The 16629-nt window shown below is 41.4% G+C and overlaps 1 protein-coding gene across 2 annotated transcripts; it reads left to right on the top strand.

Annotated features, from left to right (window-relative positions):
• The first annotated feature begins 1256 nt into the window (after positions 1 to 1256).
• Positions 1257 to 13666, top strand: CDO1 (cysteine dioxygenase type 1). Of its 2 annotated transcripts, XM_022590804.2 has the most exons (6): positions 1257 to 1428; positions 1566 to 1771; positions 5053 to 5130; positions 6715 to 6869; positions 11833 to 12002; positions 12932 to 13666. In XM_022590804.2, exons 2-6 carry the CDS (start codon positions 1602 to 1604, stop codon positions 12959 to 12961), a joined length of 603 nt encoding a protein of 200 aa, XP_022446512.1. In that variant the 5' UTR covers positions 1257 to 1428; positions 1566 to 1601; the 3' UTR covers positions 12962 to 13666. The 2 variants fall into 2 exon arrangements, with proteins under 2 accessions (XP_022446512.1, XP_089765314.1); XM_089909188.1 differs by having other exon boundaries at positions 1257 to 1771.
• Positions 13667 to 16629: the final 2963 nt, after the last annotated feature.

The raw sequence follows: 16629 nt of genomic DNA, 5'->3' as shown, positions 1-16629 counted from the left end.
GTAATTAAGAGACTCAATAGAAAACACTGACGAGAATAAAGAAATTATGAGTAAATGATGAAAAGGGTACGAGTTACTCTGTCCCATAATTCTTTAATTAACCACGTCTACATCACAAAAGGTAGGCCTCTGGAATGCTTTGTACCTGTAGTAGCCCTTCTGGGACAATGATGATTGAGGTGTTACGTTTACTTCCTAACAACATTGTTAGAATGGTTTTAGTGTTATCAGTTTAACCAGGGATGTTTAAGGCTGCAGGTGGCACTAGGAAACGTAAACATATACAATATAGACACATATACGTACATGTGTATATATATAAAAATACCTTGGAGCAAAGTCTGGGAGAAACAGACCAGTCTTCCAGAAGTCTAGACCTTTAATAACCCTGAATCCATCTATAGTGAGAAAGAAGGAATCTCTACTGGCATTTCTTCTGTCCTTCACTTTTTCCTTATTTTCATTCATACTTAACTTGTGTTAATCTCAAAGCTGCTACGTGCTATGCACAACTTAGAAATTCATATTCTTGTGTGTATTCCCGGTAGGCTACTTCAAGCACAAGCCTAGAATTGAAGGATTTAAATAATCTGATTAGAATCCTTTAAATTACTGTATTAGGAATCAAAAAAAAAATCAGCATTTCTTTGTCCCATTACTTGACACATCAGGTCTTTGCCCTGGATATATTATCAATATTTTAAAGGAAATGTTTGATTTTAAAAATCAAAGAGGGATACCCGGCCTTCTATTGTTTCACCAGTGTTGCTCTAGACCCCAGCCTCCCTTGTTAAGCTGTAGTTTAAGCACAGCACAGCACATTTAAATTTTTTTAAAAGAAGACTTTGACTTATTTTCACCTAGCCTTGGAGCATATTATCGATGGTTTCAATCGACAGAACAGAAGCTCTCCACCTTGGGAGTGGACTCCATACTCAGCCTTTGTAAACTGTTCAAAATCACTCCCTCGGCTCCATTTGGAAGGAAGCGTCCGTGTCCTTCCTCAGCGTCCTGCGCCCCTTCTCCAGACCCCTTCTGTCGACGTCCTAGCGTCGCAAACCAAGGCAGCACAGAGGAGCCTCAGGGAGCGGGGGAGGGGGGAAGAGGGGTTGGGATGGGCGGCCGAAAGACGGTATGTTACGGTGGGGGAGAGATTGCGCGCAGCCCACCGCGAGCACCGGGACCCGGGAGAGAAGGTTTCCGCTAGGGCCGGGGTGCCGAGGGAGCCGGGGCCGTGTGCGTGGGCCTTGCCCGCACGCTCTCGCCGCCTCCGCCACCCTTCTCAGCTCGCTCCCCGCTTCTCCCCACCCTCCGAGGGACGTTGGTACATTCCCGGTGACTCCGAGAGCTTAAAAAGGGCCCGGGGAGGCCGAACCCAGCAGGTTTGGTCCAGATTTGTGTGCGCGGCCCGTACTCTGATTCGCCACGGTGGGTATCTTGGCGGGGGTTTCTTTACGCTGTGGCACTCGTGCATTTGGGGGCTTCGTGGCTGTGTGTAACTGTCTGGCTAGCAGCTAGGAACTCTCGCCCCCGGCTCCTCGGCTCACTCAGCTCCTCCGTCGCAGCCCAGCAGCGAGACGCGCGCCGCCAGTCCGCAAGGGATGGAGCGGACCGAGGTGCTAAAGCCACGCACCCTGGCCGATCTGATCCGCATCCTGCACCAGCTCTTCGCCGGCGAGGAGGTCAATGTGGAGGAGGTGCAGGCCGTCTTGGAAGCCTACGAGAGCAGCCCCGCCGAGTGGGCAGTATACGCCAAGTTCGACCAGTACAGGTGAGCGTGCTTTCGCCCTGATCGCCGAGACTCTCCGGCGCCGACTCTTGAGTCCGAGCGGGCGCCGGCGCGGGCGCGTGGGGAGCGGGTCTTGACTCCCGGAGAGCGCGGGCCGCCCGGCGCCCGCAGCGCCCACCCTCCCAGTGCTCCCGGCCGTCTCCCGCACTCCAGCGCCGCGCCTCCTCATCCGCGAACGCCGGGGTGGGCGTTCGGCGCTTTGGGCCGAAGGCGTGTCCCACTGGCAGGAGACTGCGTCAGGCTCCCAGAGGGGAGGCCGCCGAGCGGTGCAAGTTTTCTGTTCTTTTCATGTTGATCAACCCCTCGGCTTCCGAACGGCCACTCCTTCTGCCACCCGCATCCCCCCCACCCCGCAAGCGGAGCCGTCGCTAGCCTAGAATATGGAGGAGATGCGGGGAGACCCCGGTGTCTGGATGCCCTCAGACTCTGGCTGTCTGGACTAACCGGGGTGTTATCAGGAGAGCACTCCAACAGCGGTCCGGAGAAAAGGGTGACGGTGGAGGACGCAGTTAAACGACACCAATTCTCCATCACTTCTCCCTCGGTCGCTTGCAAGCAGGCGTCTGCCAACAGGCATTTTTGTTAATACAAAGTAACGACTTGGGGTTGTCAGCTGCTGTTTTTCAGTTTATGATGCCCCCTTTCCCAAACCAGTTGGACTCCCCGGGCTGGGGGTTTATTTAAACCCACTGTCAGGTTCTCGAAATAAACGAGTGCTTTTCTTTCAGCCCCCAAGCAATATGCTTTTCCTTATCCTTAGATCTGAGGGTCTGGAATGTAAATTGGAGACCCCTGCTCCTCAGAGGTGCTTGAGTGAGATGCCTTGGCTTGGAGATTAAATAAAAAATGAAACAGCCTACCAATCCTCTGGGGAGAGAAGTAAAATTTAATCACCCTGAAGAATGAGGGTTTCTTTTCCGAAGGGTAACCAGCGCTTCAGTCTTAATGGTTGGTTGTGATGAGGTCAGGGAAGGGAGCATAGTTGAAAGAGAAGAATAAGAAAAGATGAAGCTTTCCTTTGAAGCCGTTTCAGTTAGTCACTTTACGTCAGCATATACAGTGTGTTTGGTAAAGTTTTGTCGCCAAGGGCTGTTTCAGTTGTACTTTAGGAACTGAAATAGAAAAGTGAAGTCTACTTAGGATCCTGTTTTCCACTTGCAAGTGGTTCTAGGAAATTCCTTTGGTTCCTATCCTTCTGTGGCTGCCCATAAAGCTACCAGAGTAATTTTGCCATTAGCTCCAAGTAATTGAGGGCTTGTTATGGGCTCTAGTACTCTTACAATCACTTGACACATGTATTAACTGCTAACCTCACAACAGCTCTGAGATAGGTACCATTCTTATCCCTGTTTTACAGGTGAGAAATAGTAGAAAATGAAAAGGTTGGATTACCTGCACAAGGTCATACTAATGTTCCTTAGCGGCTCCAGGATTCAAATTAGCATTATTCTAGAGCCCACACTCTAAACCACTGCTAAACCCCCTGTAGACACAAGGTGGCCATAATAGTTTTCTTCTGCCTAGATTTATTACTGACCAAGTGAAATTAATTAAGCAGGGTATGCTGTATAGGCTTTTAATCTATAGAACAAGGGCATTTCCAGGGGCCTTGAATTTATCTTGATTGACAAGCTCTAAACCACTTGAAACCTTTGGATTGACCTATTCCACAGGTTTCTGAAGCACAGCTCAGTAAAATAATGGGTGCACTCCTAGGCGGGCAGTTGGAATAGGGAGGGAGGGAGATGGGAGAGCAGAAATCAATGTGGTAGTATTTTGCGCATGTAATAAGTGTCCTAGTACTGTGAAGGAATCTGATCTCTGACCTTGGGAAGGCCAGTGCAGAAGAATCAAGACAAAATATGTTCCACTGGGGGCCAAGCAGTAAATTGTCTGGAAGAAGCCCCAGAGAAGCAAGACCCTAGGGCTGGAGGAGGGAAAAGTAGGATCCCTGGTACAGGAACCATTTACTGTGAATTAAAGGCTGTGTGCACAGCTGCCTGCTAGGTCCTTAAAAGGGCTCCAAAGTAAGGATAACTGATATCTAAAAAGCACTTACTAATCAACTTTCTCAGTGATCCTACTCTGCCAGCACCTGGCCTCCAGCGCAGGGGAGCAAAGGGGCATGTGGGACATAAGTGAACAGATGACCATGTGAACAAACAAAAGGGGTAAAGATTCCTTTCCTTAAAAATTAGTCTATCGTAGAGATCAAACGTCTGGATACCAAGGGGGAAAGGGCCGGGAGGCGGGGGGGATGAACTGGGAGATTGGGATTGACATATATACACTACCATGTATAAAAGAGATAACTAATGAGAACCTACTGTATAACACAGGGAACTCTACTCAATGCTCTGTGGTGACCTAAATGGGAAGGAAATCCAAAAAGAGGGGATATATGTATACGTATAACTGATCCACTTTGCTGTACAGTAGAAACTAACACAGCATTGTAAAGCAACTGTGCTCCAATAAAAAGTTTAAAAAAAAATAGTCTAAATGTACGTCATAATTATTGAACTTTGTTAATTAGATGGTGTCAAGAGTACCTGTGGGACCAATAGAAACTTTAAAGTTGATTTTTTGGAGGGGGTGGGGGATGGTGTGGATGTGGTTGTTTTGGTTTGGGATTTCTGGGGGCTAATTACTAATTTCTCCTCACTGTAAAAGGTTTACAGTGTTATTTTACTTCCCAAGTGTAGTCGCTTTTGTTCTGGTACTTAGGTCAACGCCCGCTCTATTTGTGGAGGACGTTTCATCATGATGCTTTTGAACGTGGATGTCGCTTGTGTCTGGAGTCTAGTAAAACTAAGGAGAATTCTAGAACAGCTATTTAATGAAACCTTGTTTCTCAAATTCTGGTTTAGCTACAGGGAGGGGGGAAAAAGACAATAGCCAACATTCTTGCCTAGAGCAGTAGTGCACTTTGAAAATGCTTTCTGTGAGAAATTTTTATTCTTTTTATCAGTTTGAGGCTGTCACATGGAGACTCAAGGAATTTTTTCTCTTACCTTTTTCGTGCCATTAATTAGAACTGAGCAGCTATAAACACAGTGATTCAAAATACAAAAATGTCTAAATGAACTGTGAAAAAATATTTGCTTTCATTTGTGCTCGATTTCTAATTAGACAACCACATTTAAAGTTGCTTCTAGGTAAAATATTAGCATTTGTAAATGAATGATACTGTATGACACACTTATTTTTCCCTGTGTTTGTCTCATCGACCAAATTCAAACTTTTGAAAACGTTCTTTTCAGATATACCCGAAATCTTGTGGATCAAGGAAATGGAAAATTTAATCTCATGATTCTATGTTGGGGCGAAGGACATGGCAGGTAATACAACTATTCATTCAGATATTTATTCAGTATTTATTCCAGCATGTGAAAAGTACAGTGCCAGGGTGGCCACATGCCTTGTGAGCACTAACAAATCGCATGTTGTAATTATTTGTTCACAATGTCCCCTAATCCCAGCAAAAATTCTCATGGGAATTAGCGTGAGGGGTTTAGCATATACCATGTATTATGACAGACCTTCCCCCAAAATGAGTAGTAAATCAAAGGAGGTGGAGGTAAGTAACCAGCTTAATTTAATCTCTCTGTGTTCTGTGGAGTTAAACTTTCTATGAAGTTGTTCTAAAACTTGACCTTTGTGGTGCTTTGAAGTGTGTAAACAATTGTCGGACCAAAGACCAAAGCATCCAGATTTGGAGCTAGAAAAGCAAATCACAAATTCAGAAAATTTCTTTCTACTTCAAGCTAATTGTTTATTTTCTGTATACAGAAGATAAGACAACTTAGACTAATACCAATTCTTGAAACATGGTTCCTTAATTTTTCCTTAGTTTATACATTTGCAAGTCTTACTTACTACCAGTCAAGTATTGTTACCTCTTTAAGCAGATCCTTCTCAGTCTCTTGAGAATGGTAAAAAAAAAAAAAAAAAAAGCCAATAATCCACACCCATTTTTGGTGGGAAAAAGTAAACATGAATTTACAAGATTTTGGAAAGTTAGGTCTATAGAGTGCATTTACTTATATAGAATGAGGTTGTTTTCATTCTCTCAATATTTCTTGAAAGCAGATTATATGTCAGGAGTAGAACAAGGCTCTGTGAATTAGAAAACAAGTTCTCATGATACATATATGGGGTAACAGAATTCAACATATGAAATACATGCTATAGTATATACAGGTTCATATTTTTTAATCAACCCTATAGCTAATACTACGTAATAAACTTAAATACTATTTAAGATTATAGGAATAAATTCTTTCCCCAGATCCAATTTGCTTTTTTTCTCCCATCAATATTGGGAGGTAATCACAGATAGGATACTCTAAATGTATAAAATATTAACATTTCATATGCTTTATAGTATAATTTTCGGCTGCTAACACACATGTGCATACCTTTTGTCCCCCAGAGGAAGGAGAAAAAAGAAAAAGCCTGGGGAAAAAACACTGTTATGTGATCTTCTCATTGTGATGCAGTTACAGATAAAGGATTTTTATCCGCTCTAAAATTTCTGTAATGTAGTTTTTAAGTCAAGTTCTAGCCCAGCTTAATTGAGTTATTAAAAGCTATATTTTGGAGAAGATAAATGATTACTGGTTTTGTGTTTCTGTTATCAAAGGAGTATTACAACAAGGTTTAAAAAGATGAATTGTTCTTCTGTAAGGGTATGGGTCAAAACTGTACCCCTTATATGCATTGATATGGAAGACAGTATTTTATTACTTTGCCCTGAACAATGTTGAATTATAAATTGACGACATTTAAAACTCCAGCTGAAATGGATATTGGCCTGGGAGACGTCCTATTGACAGTTGGCAGCTGTAAGCTCTGGACAGATTGTTACAAGTGTGGGTTCTGGACCATCTACTGAGTTTAGTTGTCATTTTGTGTATATATAGCAGTATCCACGATCACACTGACTCCCACTGCTTTCTGAAGATGCTGCAGGGAAATCTAAAGGAGACATTATTTGCCTGGCCTGACAAAAAATCCAATGAGATGATCAAGAAGTCTGAAAGAATCTTGAGGGAAAACCAGTGTGCCTACATCAACGGTAACATCCAATTTTTCTAACAACAAGTGGGAAAAACCTTGAACTCCCACTTGAAATATTGCTTGCTTATATGTGTGCAATAGAACCTGGATCGTGGAGTCATGATTTCATCTGCTTAGGAAGTGATCTAAAAGCAGTGGGTTTTGTCTTTTTAAAGCTTTGCATGTGGATTGGAATCACTTATTAAAAACATATGCATGCAGGTTAGTGTCCACTGAAGAGTCATTTACCTACCAAGTCTTAGGACAGTTAGAATCGAACATGAATTTCCATAAGTAGAGTCTTTTAATAAAGGCGTGAGGCCAAGTTGGAAGTGTTAGTCTTTCATTAGAAAATGTAAAGAAATGTTCCGAAACTGATTAAGAATGCTAGCTAGTCCCTGTTTTACTAAAGTGCATACAGCTTACTTTAAAAAGAGTATTCTCAAGAGAAACTTTTTGAAGCACATTATTTAGCAATGATTTCTAGATCTCTTACAAAGAATTCATTCTTTCTTCTAAATGTGATATAGGAGAGCCAAATGCTCTTCAGTAGAGGCAGTGATTAACATCTGTGTTCCTAAAGGACTTAGTAACTTTCCAAAAAGCTCCTTAAAGCTTCCATGAGATAACTTTTTATAATTAATTTATTTATTTTTGGCTGTGTTGGGTCTTTGTTGCTATGTGCAAGCTTTCTCTAGTTGCGGCGAGTGGGCTTCTCATTGTGGTGGCTTCTCTTGTTGTGGAGCACGGGCTCTAGGCACATGGGCTCAGTAGTTGGTGGTGCACGGGCTTAGTTGCTCTGAGGCATGTGGGATCTTCCCCTACCAGGGATCGAATCCGTGTCCCCTGCATTGGTAGGCGGATTCTTAACCACTGTACCACCAGGAAAGTCCTGAGATAACTTTTTATATTATTCCCATTTACAGATGAAATTGCCAACACATAGGAAGATTAAATAACCTGTCCAAGGTCACTCAGGATTTGAACCCAAAGAATTTGATGCCAAAGCCCATAGTCTTAGTTGGGATGCTATCCCACTTATATAAAACAAAATATTACAGAGGTTTTTCTGGCAAAGCAGGTTCGTTCTTCTCAGATCTTAACGTTCAGTATTGGCCTTGATACTTGGCCTAAATTTGTTCAGTTAGTTTAAGAATGCAAGTCAGTTACAGAAGTCAGATTGTATAGGAAGTTTTTCCCCCATTCACGTAACAAAGGAGTTAGTTTCTCAGGTGGTAGGAGACTCTTATTTGAGGGTTGCTGTATATAGCAGGCACACCAGATTTCTAAGAACAAGATTGCTGGTACTGCTCACAAGCCAAAAGCCTTTCAGAGTAATAACTTTCAGCTAGTCATAGAGTCATTGTAAAGCTACATTAGATCTTGGAGAACACCTAAGATTTTTTTTTTAAGGGTCTTCAATGCAAAAGTCTATAGGAGCCAAGCAGGTAAAGTGAGTGAGTGATGCAGGCCGGAACTAGGCTGTGGGAACTGGTATGCAAGCTGCCCTGTCTAAAGGGACAACGTGGTCACCCAGCTCCAGTGAGATCGTCCTGACTTCTTTTTCCATAAAGGTGGGAAATTCTGATCGTTATGGGAAATTTTGCCAATCAGTAAAATACTCGATAGGACAGGTGAAATATTTCTGTAGATGCATTACTCAAAAGCCACCAACTTGTAACCTTTGATTTTTTACAGATGCAGGAGGAGGGCTAGATGTGGATAGTGATTAGGGGGGGAAAGGTGTTTCAAGTACAAGAGAGAACATGGATGAAGGCACAACCCATGTTCAAAGAATGTTGTTCATTCAAACGTTGCAAAGAATGAAGACTATGCAGGAACGGTCTAGCCGGAGGGGAAGATGAATGGGCTTGGATAGGAGTAGTAGGAGAGTAAAGTAAGATCAGGGCCTTAGCCTCCAAGACTAGCTTAAAGTAAAAACTTTCTTTGGTCAGCAGAATTTTGTTCAGGAATATCTTGATTAATCCAGTAGCAATATGCGTCATAGGGTGGAAGAAAGGGAGAGTGGGGCAAGGAGATCAAGTTACTTATTGTAATAGGCAGAAGGTGAACATTGCCTCAACCAAGCTGGCATCCCTAAGTATCACCAAGAAAAGTCCTATATTACTGTGACAGTACATCATTGGCATAAAGGAAAAGGAGGCAAAGACATAATAATAATAATAATGCTGGGATTACTAACATTTAGGGATCAGACGTGAGCTTTGGGGACTTCTAAAGGGTGGGTGACTTGTTTTTGTGGGATCTTTGCTTGCATTGGGTGGTCTATTGGAGGTGCAATTGGAGGAAAAAAAGTTGTTTGTATAAAGCACAGTCAGTTCTTCAGAATGTTTAACTTTTGTTCAAAAGCAAGCCAGTGTATTATAAAAGCAGTAGGCTATAGAATCAAAGAGTTTGCAGATCTGAGAATTAGGCCCCATTTTTTGTTTTTGTTTTTTTGCGGTACGCGGGCCTCTCACTGTTGTGGCCTCTCCCATTGCGGAGCACAGGCTCCGGACGCGCGGGATCAGCGGCCATGACTCACGGGCCCAGCCACTCCGCGGCATGTAGAATCTTCCCGGACCAGGGCACGAACCCCTGTCCCCTGCATCGGCAGGCGGACTCTCAACCACTGCGCCACCAGGGAAGCCCAGGCCCCATTTTTTTAAATGACGAAGACAGAAGATCCAAGAAGTTCTGAGTTGTTCAATGGTAGTCAGTCTAGCTGGGAGTAGAACCAAAGTCGTCTGCTTCTGGGCTTTGCTCTTCTTTGTCATGCAAGCTCATGGAGCTAGATCGTAAAGCATAATGCCAAATTAGGTGCCTATACTAACTACACTAATACACTGAATTCCTTCCTTGATTAATCTTCCAACTCTCTCCTTACTATATAAATTTCTTATCAACATAGTTATAAAAATCAAGTATTTTGTTTATTTTAATCTTCTTGAAGGCATCTCCCCCAGGCCTTTTGACTTCCTTCAGTGTGGATTGGTTGGCCAGGGCTCATCCTGTGGTCCCCTCACATCATCCAGGCTTTCCATTTACTTTCTCCTGGTGCTTATCCCCTTGTTTCCTGGTCTCGTCTGCTTTGTCTTGGGTTCGTGGCCTTGTTTTGGTGGAACATATCCTCCAACGGCCCTATGAGAAAGGGTTCATGGAAAGTAAATTTCTGAGACCTCTTATATCTAAAAATCTCTATATACAACCCTTGCAACTTGATAGATAATTTAGCTGGATATGAAATCATGACCTGGCAGTCATTTTCTCTCAGAACTATGAAGGTAACCTTTTGTCTTTCAGTTTCCATTCTTCTTGTTCAAAGCCTGGTTGGTACCATTCTGATTTTTGAATCTTACTATGTATGAATCCTATTTTTTCTCTCTAGAAACTTTTGGGGACTTCTCTTTGGGTGTCTTTTCTCTGTCCCCAGTATCACAGTGATGCAGTTTGTTTCATGACACTCATTGTGGTGGAAGCTCAGTAGGTTCTTACAATCTAGAAATTCATGTCCTTCAATTCAAGAAAATATTCTCAAGTTGTTTCTTTGATTTTGTTGTTGTTGTTCTGTTTCTGAAACTACTGTTGATCAGATATTAAACCTCCTGAACTAGTCCTCTAGTTTTTTGGGTTTTTTTAATCTTTCCTATGTTCTATCTTTGGCCCTTTGTTCTTTGAGTCTTTGTCAGCTTTTTCTTCCAACCCTTCTATTCGGAATTTTATTTCTGCTATCATCTTTATATTTCTAAAAGCTCTTTTTATTCTCTAGTCCTTTTAATATAGTATTTTCCTCATCTCTTTTTTTTTTTTTCTTTTTTTTGGCCACGCTCTGTGGCTTGCAGGGATCTTAGTTCCCTGACCAGGGATTGAACCCATGCCATAGCAGTGAAAGCTCCAAATCCTAACCACTGGCCTGCTAGAGAATTCCCTTCCTCTTAGGTCTGTGAAGATATTAATGATAAGTTTTTGGTTTTGTTTTTTTAAGGCTTCTCTTGAGTAGTGTCTATTTCATGTTGCCTTTTTTTCAGGTTGCTCTGGCCTCTTTTATTCTAGAGGCTCTGCTCACATGTGTGATGGCCTTGAGTATGTGCTAATATTTAAAAACCAGAGACAAAAAAGTTAATTGGTAGCTTTCAAACATGGATGGTGTCTGTCAACTGGACTTCACTCTAGGATCGTCTGGTAAATCTTTTCCTTGAGGAACAATCAGTGGTGATATCCTCAGGACTTTTTTCTTGAGCTGATCAGATTCTCAGAGAAGCTGCTTCCCATCTCCTGCCTGGAGAAGAAATTCCTGTCTGGCAGCATTCTGGCAGCCATGTGATGAAGAAAGTGGAGATCTTACCACTCAGTGTGTAAATTTTCACTTAAGTCACCTGTTTTTCACCAGGCATCCACCAGTCCTGAGTTTATCTGTTGTACTCTTTCTAGAGAATAGATCTCTAATTTCTACCAGGGATGGAGGGAAGGTGAGGTGGTGAAAAAGCTTTGTGACGAAACTTAAATAGGCTTCAACCAGTTCTTGTATTTATAGCCCATGTTCACCTTCATTTCAGAAAGTACACGTGCTGCCAGTTCCTGAGCTGTTTGTTAGTTTCAGGATATAAATCAGGTTATTTCTTGGCCATCTCCAAGGGTAGCTGAGGATTTAGCTTTCTCTCCTCTGCAAAGCCATCCATCTACTTCTAAGCTTTCAAATTTTTAAAGATTTTTTTTTAAACTTTAATAAAAGAGTTTTTTCTTTTCCCTTTATCTTTGTATGTTGATGTCTTTTTTATTCTTTTACTGCAGTTGTAGGGAAGTTTTTAGGAGAAAGCAGAATGCGTGTCATTTACTATTTTTAACTGGAAGTTCAATTCTAACTAACTTTTAATAATTCATATGTATCAGTTGATTTAGGATCTTGGGTAATTGACCAGATTTTTACCTACAGCTAGCATCTAAGCTCCTTCATCTACCCATCCCTCTTCAATATTGTTTAGATTCCATTGGCTTACATCGAGTAGAGAATATTAGCCATACAGAACCTGCCGTGAGCCTTCACTTGTACAGTCCGCCTTTTGATACGTGCCATGCCTTTGATCAAAGAACAGGACATAAAAACAAAGTCACCATGACATTCCATAGCAAATTTGGAATCAGGACTCCATTTGTAAGTATAATTTCTCTCTCCTGCGTTTAAATGCTTTGTGGGTTGGCAGCATTACACTGATGCATTGCTTTTTTGTTCTAGGTATTATTTAAATATCTTAAGTTTTAAGTATTTTTAAGTATTCTTGAGATAAGTCTTAACTTGGAGAAAAGGCCCATTATATTCTATTATTTTCTTTAACTTTGGAGAGATAAGTCTTAACTTGGAGAAAAGGCCCATTATATTCTATTATTTTCTTTAACTTTGGAGACTGTATTTTCAATTTATAAAATAATACTTAAATTAGATGCAAAGAATTGCTTATTCAAAATTTCAAACTGTATGCTTATTCCTAAAGAAAATATTTTCTCTTCATTTATTAGGGAAATAAGAGTGAGAACTATATTGATAAAACTGCTACTACTATGACTTAATGTTCATAGTTCCAGTTTGCTGAGATAACACAAATAACTTACATAGTTAACCTTTGCAAAGTTGAGACCCTATTCTGATAATAATAAATAAAGAAACTTGCCTGTTTTGATTGCCAAGTTGCTTTGTCTTTGAGTAGTGATGGCAACCAAAAATAATATGGTGTGGCAATCTTCTATCACTGAAATAAATTGGCCCTTTGGGGGAATGTTCTTTAGTTAGTCATGGGAATGCCCAGAAATACACAATGCATGAAAACAAAGACTGAACATCCTTATCAGTCTTATGAAAGTACAGCCTTTGAAAGAAGCTAGGGCAGAATTTTCTCAAGTGATTGCTCTGCTTATTTCCAGCATTACGAGCCCCAAGAGATACTCTTATCACAGGAAGGAAACAACAGGGCTCCATTGCCATGCAGTGGATTTTCATATACTGCCAGAAAAGCAGGACTACTTAGAACAAGCAGAAATGTCTCATGTAAAGATTCTTACACAGCTTTCTTTTTTTCTTTCTTACAGACAACTTCAGGATCACTGGAGAACAACTAAGGAGCACCAGACCCTCTGAGGTTTTACTTTAAGGTCCGGTGAAAGTTTTGCCTTGGACAGGAAGCCCTCCTTCCATTTGCTGTCCAGTAATATACTTTACAAGGCCAATACTTAGATCTACTATAAGGCAGATGCTAATCATAAGGCATTAAGTAAGCAAATAGTGCCCTGAGCTACTGTAGAAGAAAAAACCCCACTAAAGATAAAAAGGCTTGTGATTTTAAAGGCCAAATCAAGTGCTCCACTCATTTTACCCTCTAAACCCATTGGAACTATACTGGGAATGTCGATGAAGGTTTTTATAGTTTTTGGAAACACTGGTCTCTGAACTATAATTAGCAATAAATAAAAACAAGACATCAAACCACCCACCTTGTTACTTGGAGGACTAAATGTAGATGTCTTCATTGTACTTTGTATGTTCTTAATATTTGAAGAGAAGTTTTTGAATCTGTGCATTTTATTTTTTCAATCTTATTTTACAAATTCCTGTTCTATAAATAATAGGGTATTGTAGATAGAGAAACTTAAGGCACTTTGCCATTTGGTAATGAAATGAAGGGCAGAAGATTTAGAAAAATACAGGTACCCAAACCCACAACAAACCAAAATTATAAACTCATGTCTAATGTGTCCAGTGGTCAAAGACTTTGTACTGCTGCCAGAATTGCCAAATAATTTTAATAAAAGTGGATTTGAACATAATTTGAAGTTGTCTTTCTCTTTCACATAAGAATTTCATATAATTCACGGCTTCTTAGGTTCATGCAGACTACCAAAAGCACTGCAAAAGATGCTTTTATGATGTAAGAACATAAGAAGGCCAAAAACTTCATTCAAAAGGAGCTTACCGGGCTTCCCTGGTGGTGCAGTGGTTGAGAGTCCGCCTGCCGATGCAGGGGACACGGGTTCGTGCCCCGGTCCGGGAAGATCGCACATGCCGAGGAGCGGCTGGGCCTGTGAGCCATGGCTGCTGAGCCTGCGCGTCCGGAGCCTGTGCTCCACAACGGGAGAGGCCACAACAATGAGAGGCCCGCGTACCGCAAAAAAAAAAAAAAAAAAAAAAAAGGAGCTTACCTTTTGGGGCTTTTATATGTGTTCACCAACTGGCCAGAGATACCAACCCGAGGGTCTCTGGCTCTAGGGCAGCTCATAGACAATCAGTTTAGCCTGAAAATTGTTTGGGGGGTCTGTATGTGTTTAAATATGAATTGGATTCCAACAGTTAAAAACCAGAGATTTCACAGGAGAAGGAATGGACTTTGAAGTATCTGGCAAGACTGAACCTGCATTGCGTTTTCACTGCTATCACTTAACGGGGCTGGGATCTGCCCCTTGGATGGGGCCGCCTCCCTGATCTGCGGCAATCCCCAGCTTGCCTGTTTCCCTTATTCATGTTACCTACAAAGCCCACACGTGCATTTGAGTTTGCTGCCCCCACTTTAGGCAATTTTCTTAGGAATATCTGTCATAATCTTGGAATTTATTATCTCTGGAAACTTAATTAGAAAGTAAAGTCCTTTGAAGATGGTTCTGGTTAGGCCATTGATTGTGGTGTTTATACCATGTCATAGAATTATTTACATCATTATACCTGTGCTTCCTCTCACCTTTGAGAAGGATGTGAACATTTACTGAGTACTTACAGTATACTAGGCATTGTTACAAGTTGTTTAGATGTACTAACAAACTGAATTCCAGAAAACTTCCTTGTGAATTAGGTACTGTACTGGTTTTCTACTGCTGCTGTAACACTACCACAAACTTATTTTCCTACAGATCTATTGGTCAGAAGTCAGAAGCTTCATGGTGCCATGTGCAAGGCCCATGTCAGAGGCTTATCTTTTGGTGTGGGTTCATTAACCATATACTTGGACAAACTGGTTGATGAATGAAGGCCTCTTACCTGTGTTTCATGGGAAGGGACAGCATTACATTTAGCAATGGTGCTTAGTCTTTTTTTTTTTTTTTTTTTTTCCTGACTGCAACCACTTAGAAATCTCAAATGCTAAAGAACTCTCCAGAAAGGCCCCCACACAACAACTTTGCATACAATTTCAGAAAAGATTCCTGGACCCTGTGAAGGTCTTTAGGCCCCAGTTAAAGAGCTCTGCCATGTGTGAGGCTTTCCCAAGGCTCGTGGCAAATGGTGGCTATTTCACTTCATTTTCTGAGCAAGGAAGGTGTTAGCAAGCTGGGCTACTAGCTCACCTTTTAAAAGTTACAGTGAGGTTTCTAGGAATCACCAGATGCTGGTGCAACCTTGTCTGAGACATATCTACACATTTCACAAGGTCAGTTCTCTCTAAAGACATTGCAGACTTTCACAACTTTACCTAGTTGATAGATGTTTTCTTGAAAAGTGTATGTGGGATACTGAAATAAGCCAGACACGGAAGGACAAATAATATATGATTCCACTTATACAAGATATGTAGAAAAGGCCAATTCGTAGAGAAAAAAAGGTAGCCTAGAGGTTACTAGAGGCTAAGGGGTAGGGGGAAATGGGAGTTACGGTTTAACAGGTCCAGAGTTTCTGTTGGGGTTGGAGAAAATTATTTGGGTATAGATAGTGATGGTGGGTACACAGCATCGTGAATGTGTCTGATATGACTGAATTGGGCATTTATGAATAATTAAAATAGTAAACGTGTATTTTCCCACAATAAGTTATTTCTTTAAAGAAAGGGTATGTGGGAGAAAAGTGTGTGTGTGTGTGTGTGTGTGTGTGTGCTGGAATAGATAAGACTTCCTATCATAGAGAATACAAACGATATGAAAGGCATTGTGGTGAAAAGTATCTTTTTCCTCCAGTCCCCAGGCTCTCAGTTTTCCTCTCTCCATGTAACCTAACCTATATTACCACTCTCTTGTGTTTCCTCATTTACTTTTCCCCATTGTTTACACAGGGTAGCATTCTAAAGTCCATATGGTGCACTTATAAGATCTTTCCATATCCGAATACAAACAGTTCACTCATTCTTTTGTACTGATGGCTGGCTGCGTGGTATTACACTGTATGAATGTATCATAGTTTAGTCCACCAGTCCTCTATTGATGGACTTTGACGTGATTTCCAACCTTCAACAGTTACAAACAATTCTGCAATGAATAACCATGTATGTGACGTCATTTCACAAATATCAGTTGACATGTCTTTATTACAAAACGACCAAGATAACTCAGCCCCCAAAAATGAGGTAATAGTGGAAGGTCATGGCAAGCTGCCCTGGCTGGAGAGGACCACTTGAGTGCAGAAGCTGTCACCTGATGTCATCACTTCAATTCAGCCACTTCCACCTATTCATGGGTCAAATGTGTTCTCTTGAAGCCTCCAACTGTCAGAAGCTTGACACAGAGATTACTTATCACAAATAGGAAAAGCCCTGTGTTCGTGAGAAAACTAATGATCAATTTAGGATTCTGCCCATGCTCCATACGAAAGCTGATGTGTTCCTGACATTTGGTTTTTGTTTGCTTTTGTCACTGAACTTTTTGAATGATTGAGGATGTGATGGCTTTATGTGCTATTTGAAAACATGCCTCAGGTTGCTTAATGAGGGGCATTTTGTTTATTTCTTAAGTAATTCACAAAGAGATGTAAAGAATCTCAGAGACTGAGATCTGCTGAATGGGATTTTGAGCACTGACTTAAGCCTAAGTCAGTA

This window comes from Delphinapterus leucas, chromosome 3 (assembly GCF_059928025.1).
Source record: "Delphinapterus leucas isolate spDelLeu-1000000601 "Yukka" chromosome 3, BTC_Dleu_Yukka2, whole genome shotgun sequence".
Classification (NCBI taxonomy): domain Eukaryota; kingdom Metazoa; phylum Chordata; class Mammalia; order Artiodactyla; family Monodontidae; genus Delphinapterus; species Delphinapterus leucas.
Note: the sequence above shows the minus strand (reverse complement) of the source record. Positions and strands in the feature narration are given on the sequence as shown.

What these genes read in the sequence shown, in the direction of transcription:
- CDO1 (XM_022590804.2), top strand. Translation starts at nt 1,602, where the DNA reads ATGGAGCGGACCGAGGTGCTAAAGCCACGCACCCTGGCCGATCTGATC. An exon ending in CCAGTGTGCCTACATCAACG is followed by an intron (nt 6,870 to 11,832) that starts GTAACATCCAAT and finishes AATATTGTTTAG; the next exon opens with ATTCCATTGGCTTACATCGA. An exon ending in TTGGAATCAGGACTCCATTT is followed by an intron (nt 12,003 to 12,931) that starts GTAAGTATAATT and finishes TCTTTCTTACAG; the next exon opens with ACAACTTCAGGATCACTGGA.